The 11,070-nt window shown below is 40.7% G+C and overlaps 1 protein-coding gene across 1 annotated transcript; it reads left to right on the top strand.

Annotated features, from left to right (window-relative positions):
• The first annotated feature begins 2,290 nt into the window (after positions 1-2,290).
• Positions 2,291-10,811, top strand: LOC137594159 (overexpressed in colon carcinoma 1 protein). The gene is made up of 6 exons (XM_068313453.1): positions 2,291-2,549; positions 4,902-4,926; positions 6,657-6,692; positions 6,994-7,073; positions 7,844-7,874; positions 7,998-10,811. The coding sequence occupies exons 1-5, from the start codon at positions 2,507-2,509 to the stop codon at positions 7,846-7,848; spliced, it is 189 nt and encodes a 62-aa protein (XP_068169554.1). The 5' UTR covers positions 2,291-2,506; the 3' UTR covers positions 7,849-7,874; positions 7,998-10,811.
• Positions 10,812-11,070: the final 259 nt, after the last annotated feature.

Here is an 11,070-nt window from a genome sequence, read left to right as displayed (position 1 = left end):
CAGTTTATTTTATTTTATTTTTTTTAATTCAATAACATGATTTTTCATTTCAATTTAAAAAGGCATGAAAAATATCAAGCGAGGTGAATACACATTTACACACATCGCTGGTTATTCCTGCCGGTCATAGGTAACAAAAGTCTAAGACTTCAAAAATGTATTGATAATATCTTTCATTTACCTTCTGATCGGTCTGTCACCCCCCCCCCCCCTCAGCATTCACCATTTGTTTATTAATGAGGACTTTAACACGAACTCTACTATAAAACACTGGATTCTTTTGATCGATCGCCCTCACCTTGTGTTACCTTGTCAGCTTGTAAAAAATAATATTTTTGTTTTTCATTAGACGAGAGGAAGTCATGACCCGAGTGCATATTTAATGATCGGGAGCGTTCGGGTCACTTCGGCTAAATTCTGTCGGCATGCGGAAATAGCAGCACTATTTTAACTGGCGCCGCTCGCTAGTGGAAATAGCCTAGAGGAAATAGCGGCGCGGAAATACCTAGCACTGCTAGCGAGCAAAAAAGTAATACGTTTTAGCCTTTTTTCCGTAAAAATAAGAACGCCATTGTGGCTACACAGTCTAAAAACCTTGAAGCCAATCTGGAATTTACTTCGCCTATGGCCAAGTGGCGAATAGCTAGCGCAAGCCCAGATTATACAAAATCAATTTGACATTCATCCTCTGGTAAGCTCTGGAACATTTTTTGTGTTTTTTGCTTCAGGCCTGCATACAGTCATAGAGTCTCTTGATGCCTGTAACCCTTCATAAGCAGTCTTGTGTATAAGCCACAGAATTAGACGCCTCCTCCCAGAGGCTAAGCTTTTTAATGAAAAATAGTATATATCTCATATGAATATAAAAATATATTTCATATCAAAGTGTAGAAGGTTCTTCAATATTCACTCACTATCATGCGTGATATTATGCCTGAAGTTCTTTGGAAAAAAGTCAGATGAGAGAATGATGTTATTTCTTTCAAACAGTGCTCAGGCTACAACTAATGCAAAAATGTGAAGCTAACATGAAAAGCCCAAAGGTTAGATCTGCATAGGTTAAGTAATGTCCGTTTTTTTAAACGTGTGTCTTATGATGGTGTTTAAAACGCCATTAGTCAAATCCTTGGTGTAACAAATCATAAAGCTGTGTTGTCCAGGTTTTAATCCACAAGATGGTGCTAGGAGTCTGAATTAGTATGATCTCATGATGCAAAGTCTTTAGAGTTAAACAATTATCGCCACGTCAAAATATTTCAGCTTCTGGCATTTAATTTATTATATTCATTATTGCCTTATTTGAATTTGAAGTCTGATGAATATCAAGAATGTAAGAATGGTTTTCAGAAGAATGTCTATAATTTTCAGAATTATATTTTGATGAATAAATATGTATTCCACAAAGAACTGGATTTCCATGGAAGCAACAGGATTAATGACACTCAGCATCACTAACTCCTGTGATGAACTTGAATGACATCACATAATCATTATTTCATGAAGCAATTCCTGCCTGGGGTGTGAATTCAGGTATGGGTGCGTCAGGACGCCTACAACAGGTCATTGTGTCTCTAATGGATGTAAATGTAAACGTCCCACATTTGTGTCTCATAAATTATTCATTTACCTGTAAATGTGGAGATCTCAATTAGCTCGCCTAACACACACACACACACACACACACACACACACACACACACACGCACAAAATCAGAAAATTGATGCAATTACGTGTTTAGAGGAATTATCATTAAAAGCTGAAAATGTCAGCGAGACAGTCATCATCACGTCATAAGATAACACCGCAGGGTGAAGACGGGGACGGTTTTTCTGATTGTCAATGTAGCACATTGTGCCACTTAAACAGCCCTGACCTAAGCGTGACCTGAGTGATTTTGTGAGAAGGCTTTCAGCGTCTTCCTCACATCGCTTGTCTGGAGCTGAAACGTTTGATCCTACATGATATTCTTTACGTTACACCACACAAACACAATTTGAGGTTTTTTCACAAGATGTCACATGACAAGCGATAAATTGATGCCCCTTAAATGCATTTCTTTCTTTTCTTTTTTTTCTCCTTTATATGAAAAAAGAAGATTCTTATTGGTTGGATCTCACCCCACCCTCCGCCTCTTTTCCTCTGGTTTCCCGGGCAACCGTGTCAGGGTGGAGGAAAAGAGCAAATCATGTGAGGGCAGAGCATCTCTCTCCCCTCTCCCTCCAAGTGAATATATGTGTGTATAAAAGCCTCTCTCTCCACGCTTCCACTTCGTTCTCGTCTCTCCATCGCGCTGCAGAGAGGAGAGAATCCCACTGGAAGCGCACGACTGGAAGGAGATCCCCGTGTCACAGCGGGGGAGTCTTCTTTTGACCTTCACTCTTTTCAATCCTCCCCTCACTTTAACCCCTTGTCCCAATGTCTTTTGGGTCTCCCCCTCCTCCTTTCCCTCCTTCTTCTCCTTGAGAAGTCTTCACGCCGTTTGGACGGTGGCTGCATCGATGCAAAATGGGTTGTGGCAATTCCTCGGCCACCAGCACCTCTGGAGGGGGTGAGGGCTCTATTTTTCTCATTTTTAATGCTTGTGTGTGTGTGTGTTTGTGTGTGTGTGTGTGTGTGTATTTGACAGCAATCTATGTCTTGATTTTGCTCAGAAATCAATTTGTTTACTTGTTTATTTGGCTATAGAAGTAAACACATTTACAACGCAGCAGGCAGAGCGGTGTCCTCGGGGACATGCTGCTTTTGGTAATGATATCGACACAGATGGTGTAATTACAACGTCTGCATTCACACAAGGGGGGAGTCCCCCATAGGTCACTCTTTGTTTTGTTATGTGTTTTCCTGCTCATGGATTTTCTGCATGAGGAAATCACCTCCGCTGACATTTCCCTATTCTCTGTCTCATCTGACTGAGATGAGAGCTGGTTGTGCCTGGAGGGTGTATTCTCCGCTGGTATCAATAGCCTGCGTTCATTCATTCATCAAGTCGAGAGGAATGCATTTGATTGCGATTTTAATTTTTACTTCATTCAGAAATCCTGATTTGTGGTGGATGATCCTCAAAAATAAAACAAAACAAAGAAAAACAACTCTTTCAGCTAATTCAGGCTGATCAATACGTTTTGGGTTTTTTTCCACTCCACAGTCAAACTGAGGTAATAATTAGATTGAAGTGTCTGCAGGATTACCTCACCGCTGGTGGACATTAGAGCGGTATCATTTGTGCTTCTGTAAATGTGTGTGGATCTAATCAGCGTTTTCCAGGCATGTTAACACAACCACAGACAGACGCTGGGACTCTCAGCCTGGTGTTATCTTCTGCTTTAAATGTGATCGACTCGGAGGTTAAACCATCTGTAAACAGCTTTTCAGTACAGTCGATGTGTGAGTTTGTTGTGAGTATGACAGGAAGGACAGTGAATGTGTTTCTGTGCAGCTTCCTTCTCCTTCTTTAGAGGTCAAAGTCAAACACATGTGACATCCTGTCATTTTGACAGACGTACACCAGCGGCTGCGCTTTTGTCCACGTCAGCCGACACCAACAGTTGTTTTTCTAAAAATGCTTATGAATGAGGAAAAAAGGGCTCTTTCCATCATTTCAGGAATGTTTCGGTTCCAAACTCATGTGACCACCTCTGGGTCACGTTGCTCATCCATAGTTTTATGCATCCAGATGTGCACCCGTGGACATGAAAGAGCTTTTGTCAGGCGGCTGAATAGGCCTCTGTGTCATGTCAGCAGACTGAAACATTTACTGTGAGGAAAGCCCCCGACTCCTTTCATAAAGATAAAATCAACTGTACATGTCCAGGATGTAGCCTCTCCAATGCTTTTACATTCACATCTTATTTCAAGGCACATTTCTGTTGTGATGAAGTAAAACACGGAATGGAAAAATAAAATGAGACCTTTTCTCCCCGCTATTAGCGCTGCGTGATATTCTAGGTCTAAGCAGGAAGTCAGCTTATCCTTCAGATAAGTGATCTCATTTTAATTCAAATGAAACTGTGTGGTCTGATTTTGGTTCAGTAAAGCCTACTATGTCATTAAGTCAATCAGAATTAATGTTTTATTTGTTTCATTTTTCTTAGCGTTGTTATCCTTCTGATGAAAACCAGATTGAAAATCTAAGAACGATACAACAAATTGCGTTCAAAAAAAATGTTTTCTTTTTAAATTTTGCACATTTTAATTGAGTTAGGAGTTAGAGCATGTAGTTGCAGCTATTAAATGCTGCATAAATACATTTGAAATTATTATTTCCATTCAAATTCATAAAAAATCACTGAACAGATGTGCATCCATTTATTATCTTTTGCAGGTGGTGTGTCTATAAACTGCACATATATATGAATTATAAACATGCACTACTATTTCATTAGATTCCAATGTGTTTTGTGAATTCCGTGACTTTAGGTACATAAAAATGGACAAAATACAAAAGGTTATGCTTTGGTTTATTTAAATTCAGCCTTAATGCTTCTTCATCTTGTGAAAGAGGCTCACGGAAATTCCAGAGCCGGTCTCACGGATGGCTGATCAAGGTTACCAGAAGAAGGTCCGCTCCTTCACTCTGGTCTCGCTGAGCAATTACAGGAGAGTTACCTGTATCGCCTCAAGGGTTAGCCATTAAAGTAATTGACAAAGAAAAAGTGGGTGCAAACCAGCAGGATACAGCTGTAAAATAATAAAATAAATAGGTGTGTTAAACTGCATTTTAGTGGTTGTTGTTAAATGTCTGCATCTATAAAGGTGTGTCTTAACATCCTATGAGAGCTGAATGATGTCACTTAAAGTGTCTCGACCATTGATTGTCAGCACGCATGAATCAGCCTGTCACTATCAATAAAGATAAATTCAATTTTGTCTTTTTCTGTGTTTTTTTTAAATTTATTTCCAGGGCCGACCGAAATCTCCAAAGATGTGTAAGTACATCACTCATTTTCTAAGTGTCAAACATAACCCTTTAAACCACACAGCGTTCATGTGGAACAACACATCTGTATAGCACATGATAAACTTTATTCTAAAATCAATTTTGCAGTAAAGCACATTTTAATTACAGTACTTGCAAAAAAGAGTAACATAATAATATTTAATAAACACAGGACAGTCCATTGTATGACCAAAAGTTGCGACCAAAACGTTATCTGATATCCATTAACAACTAAAGTCGTAATATATTCTAATGTCAGATGTTTGCCAGCAGGCTGTATCGTGAAACTCCTCCTGATGTTTTGTATTTATTATTTCCAACCTGACCTTGTGGCCTGAACGCTCAGATACGACTCATAGTTGAGAACATATTGGAAAAACACCGACAAAAGAGAGTGACAGAAAAACAAGCATCTGAACACGAAGCCCGTACCCCACTGAGTCCTCTCAAGTCTTTCTCTTTTTTTTTTTTTTTGCTCAGAAATGGTTTCTCACGGCTTTAGAAGAAAAAAAAACCTGTCGATTCAGATTCATCGTGTTTCCTGTGAAGTGTCACACAGAGGACAGGTTGTCCTTTACCGCCATTTATCAAAGATTAGGGAGGGGACAGTTTTCCAAAGCACTTCCTGGAATCACTATGCATGTGTATGTTCTGTGTGTGTGTGTGTGTGTGTGTGTGTGTGTGTGTGTGTGTGTGTGTGTGTGTGTGTGTGTGTGTGTGTCTTCTTGATACCCATCTAAGCCGCCAGCACCATACCCGTGAGAGCTGACAGCAGCACGCCACTGACTCATCAAAGCTAATCATGGCTTCCTAGGACTGCACTACACAGCAAAATATCATTATGTACACACACACACACACACACACACACACATACACGCATGCACACACACAGACACACACACACACACACACACACGCACACGCACATACATGCACACACCTGCACACACACAACCCCAACACAACCTTTAAAACCTCTTCTTCACCTCACTTTCCATGACTTCCTCACTTATATGCTAAAGTCCTGTTATGTTAGTTGTTAAACAGACTTGCATCATTGCATTCATGGGTTTCTACACTACCCCCCCTAGGTTTCTATCTCAGCCATTCACTGACACACTCAACCACAAATTGATACAGGAAGCAGTTAAGAGTTCAGGATCTTGCCCAACATGCAGCCGTTGCCTGGGATTGAAAATGTCACTTTCCTGTCCAGCTCTCCTGGATCATCGGCTCGGCGCGTTCGCTCAGCTGCTGTCGGAGAGAAAGACCAACGATCACTAATCGCTACCCATTCTGTTGTCTTATTTTTCATACCCAACAGTGACGTAGAATTATAGCAGCGTTGAACAGGCTTTGTATATAATGGGTTGCACATACACACAAGTAGAAGTTGTCAGTGTGTTAAAAACAAGATGAATGGAATGAGACGTGGTTGACAGAGCTGGAGAGGAATCACACGGTGAACCAGGGAGTGCAGCTTGTTCTTAACCATCAGGAACAATCCAGCAACGACAAAAGAAATGAGTGCGATGGATGTTGTTTTATCATTCGCATTGTTCAATTTCATGACACAAAACGGGGCAATCTGAACCCCCTCCAAAGGGAATTATTCCTCCAGCGCAGTAAAATGTTCTACCTACCAGGGTTTCAAATGACTTTGTTTAAACGTCTGTCCTCCTAAGAGCTGATCTGAACTCTGTTTCTCTCAATCAGGACAGAAGATCCTTCGGTAGAAGATGAGAAAAGAAGGTATTGTGCAACTTATCTCTAACCAACTAGTTTTCTGCGTCTCTTGGATTCTGGATTATCTTGGTCCTGTGAATTTAAGGAAAAAAACAAACATTATTATTCCCAGCTGCTGTAAAATAGTGGGGTTAATTTTGACGGATAGCCCACCCTTTTATCCAGTTAAGTACTTTCAGGAAGGGATGGAAATTTATGAATCTTGCATAGCTAGTGGTCCATAGCGCAAAAACAAACAAACAAACAAACAAACAAACAAACAATCCAGTCATTTGGATTGCCACACACTGTCCTCCTCTCCTCTCAGGAACTATGGTGGCGTCTACGTGGGTCTACCAGCAGACCTCACTACCGTGGCTGCCAGTCAGGCCAAGTCCACAAGAAAAGGTAAAAGCATCCCCGTATCCATGGAAACGAGCATCTCTTTCTAAATTAAGGAAGACACCGGCGTGTTAAACGGCAGGCTAAGCAAACATTGTTCCTCCGATTAGCATCTGGATGTCAAACAGCTCAGGGCGCAGAGAGAAGTAATCCCCAGTGGCTAAACCACCATCTCCTAAAACCACATGCTCGCCTGCAGCATTTTCTGGTTTCATTTAACTTTTTCTTTTTGAATCTTAATGAGAAAATTCCCCATTGATTATAGCTGTGAAGATAAATGAAACGTGTTTTAACCAAAGTAAAGTACAGGAAAACATTTATTCTCTCATTCTTAACCGGGATCAGAAATCTCTGGAAGATGAGATCCTGTATGTCATGGGGTATTTCCTGGATAATGAAAGGATGTATAAGAACAAACAAACAGTACACAGCCGTATGAACTTGAATGACTTGTGTGGCTGTGTCTCTGACTGAACCGGGATGCTGCGACCAGCATGAGGTCGTCACAGTAAACCAACTGCGTCTCGCCGTCATGGTCGTGTTTGAGCTCTCCCATGTTTCATGTAACAACAGATTGATCTGTTTCTGTATCCGCTATCAAAACATTTTATTATTATTCCCTTTTTTTTTTTTTTTTTCCACAGGGTTTCTCATTTTGATTATTTTGTAGTGTATGGAGGAGCTTTTCAAATACTTGCTTGACATTGAAAAATTAAAAAAAATGAATATCTTTTCAATATCTGGGCACTGATCGTGTCTTTTCTATACTTTTGCAGACTAGCAGCTTCAGGAGGCAACACGACACAGGTATTCAAAACAAACGCCATTGAATATCAAGTCAAAACGTACTTTTAAAATTTTTTTTAAGTAAATGTCAGCTGCTATATAGACATGCATGACAGCAAATGACTCTTTTTTTTGTTTCAACAGGATCCTGCATTCATTTATTCATACAACTAGAGGGATTCAAATGAGATGTATGTACATCTAATACATAACAGGATGTGGACAGCTTGAAGGGCCTCAGAGGGAGTCGCCTCATGGAGTCGTGGCTGGCACACCGACACGAGGATTCACAACGGAGATTCTATCATCAACCTAGGCACTCTGCAATAATCATCGCCTCATGACATGTACGATTCACAACATGGCAGAGTTAGGGACAAAGAAAGAAACAGGAATTTCCTAGACAGCAGCAAAAAACATTCCAGTTTATTTTTTCACAGAAAATCTCACATTCCCCGGACAACAAATATTTGCAATCAGGGAGCAAAGGATTTAAACGTCCAACACAAGAATGAGTTACGTCACCAGTGTCTTACCATCGCCAGAGCATCGACCAGGTTGTACCTGGTGTTGTCACTTTACTGGTGCCCCAGATTGATTATGTAAAATCAACATATGACTCATGATACTCAGGATCTCTCTGTTTTGCTCTCTGTCTGCCTCTCTCTCTCTCTCTCTCTCTCACGCTCTCTCTGCAGCATGTTGTTCCGACTCAGAGCTCTAGTTCTGGTGCTTTCTGGGTAATTTACGCAACCCTTCTAATTCTTCGTGGAAGCTGAATGAATGCACCGTTTGTTTTTCTCTAACAACACAACGATGATCAGATGAATAGTGGATCCAAAAAAAATTATTACTGCTATTTCATTGTTTCATTTTTTTTTGGCGTTCATTTATTGATTTAAAAAAAATTTTTTTTTGCAATATTTCAATCTATTTTATAAATCACGTGTTGCAGTCCGATGTGAATGTCGTTGTTGTTGCATTGGAAGGACAAGACGTTCCTGATGAGGTGTTATTGTGGATTATTTTTACCGACTGAAGAGACAAATCCCTGTAACACATTTTCACTAATTTCCTGAAACAGATGGACAGTTATTCTTAGCAAATGTTCATAATACAGGTGGGAGAAGTACATTTGTTTTGGACTATTTTCAGCTGCGGATTCATTCGGTGCTCTCGGGGGTATTTACGTACTGTAGCTGGAGGATAAAAGTAATATCCAGTGCCAGACTCAATTTTTGACAACAATGGAGGTTTAAACAGAAAAAAATTTATCTATTAGCCTTTAGGTATTATGTCTATATATTCTTTGGAAGCGTCGATTATCGCTGTTTGATTCATGTGATTTGTCAGTAAGAAAAATACTGAATGTCATCAGGCCTTTAATAACAATCACCACAGATGAAAAAAACCCAACATATTAGGGCTAGGTAGCCATTAGGGGCCGACATTATTTGTCTGAGGGGCTCTTGACAGTTCTGTCTTCTAATGGATGTGCGGCATCCTCCTCTCACCAGGGCCCTAGAGAAAGGAGGAAATAGGCCAATGCTTGAGATTCAGGAGATCCACACTACACAAACTACACATACGCCAGCCTCACCTCGGTTGTTGTTGTTGTTGTTGATTTTATCAGCACAACCGTATTGTGTACTGTTTCTGTCTTTTTTTTTCTCCCCCCCCCCCGACACCCACCAGCCACCAAGCTGTGTAACTAATCACGCAGATGCTAAGGGATTTCATGCAAGCATCTGTTATTACGAGTAATCCATCGGTTTATATTGCTCACCTCTGGAGGAGACGGGATGCACGGCGGATTGGAGGCGCTGATCCACCCTGTAGTTCACAGCGTATTATAAATAGTCCTCATTGAGCCTGCAGCATCATTACACAGATGCCATCAGGATTACACCTGAGACGTTGTATTTTTGGTGTCCCTTTTTTTTTTTTCATACGTTCCCTCACTGCATGAGTCGCCACCGCAGGCCTTTGACTTTTACATCGTGCGGTGCCACCCGTCTCTCCGTCTTAGATCAGACCCTCGGCGCCCTTTATGGTCATTCTTCCCGTACATGATGAATGTCATTGCATTTACCGTATTCAATTAATCTAAGAGGGCAGACTGTGGATGGATAACAGGGAATGACGATGAAATGAGGCTCTTTATATTAGATGCTGTTGTGAGAAAGCTGCAAACAGTTGTTTAACACCGTGTTGTTTGACCTTCGTACGGACGAGGTGTGTGCTTAGAGAAGTGACGTACAGTGTCTTCTAAATGTTTTGTGAAATACATTCATTTGCCTCCGTACAGAGACTTAGTTAAGGAGGGCGATACCTCTTTCGTGTGTCTCAAGTTTCGTTTGCTTGATTTTTAGATAGACCAAAGTGTGAAAATGTGATGCTAATCTAAGACAATGAGCTGGAGGCAGCGACACACTTACAGACATGGGAATGGCATCAATGTAATTGTGAGTGCAATGCAACTTTGTATAATTCTTTAAAATGTACGTTTCACATTTGGAAATTTATGATCAGGAAATGTAAGGTCCTGCATCTTTACAAGCTATATTCTTACACCGGAAAAGACCTGAAGCGGTCTTCACAAACCCAACAGTGTCTCTTCAGCTGCTGACCGCTGTGTATAATTAAATAAGTGACACTGGTTCTGTTTTGTTTTACACTGAACGTTTTTACAAGCTGTTATCTGAAGTGTTTTCTGAGTCTTTAACTCACGTCTGTCGAACACAACTTACTCTCCAATCGTAAGCGTCCATGCAGCAATTCACAAAAACACAGAGTAAACACCTTCGTCATTGATGCTGATGAAACGACTGCCTCTCTGACACTCGACCATCCGATTCAATTATTTATGAGTAAAGACTTTTATATTGTCTGTGCACAGCTGTGGTTATTTATTATGGTCCCGGTTTAAATGTATCTGCCTCCTGTAATCAATAATCAATTTGAAGGATGACTTGTGTTCTGGGCTTTAACAGAGAGACTGCCAGACAAAACCAGGTGAGGATGGATGAGGGGAACATTCATCATATTCTGAACCAATGAGCGTTGTGCCTTCTGCCTGGAACATCATCAGTCATACAGCTGGTCTATCTGGGTTTCTGACCACATTGGGAATGAGGGAAAGATGGGGGGGAGTGTTAAGTTATCTCTATTTTGTCCCCATCTGACACACAATGGCAGTGTGCTTAGAGAAAGTGTC

The sequence above is a fragment of the Antennarius striatus genome, chromosome 4 (assembly GCF_040054535.1).
Source record: "Antennarius striatus isolate MH-2024 chromosome 4, ASM4005453v1, whole genome shotgun sequence".
Classification (NCBI taxonomy): domain Eukaryota; kingdom Metazoa; phylum Chordata; class Actinopteri; order Lophiiformes; family Antennariidae; genus Antennarius; species Antennarius striatus.
Note: the sequence above shows the minus strand (reverse complement) of the source record. Positions and strands in the feature narration are given on the sequence as shown.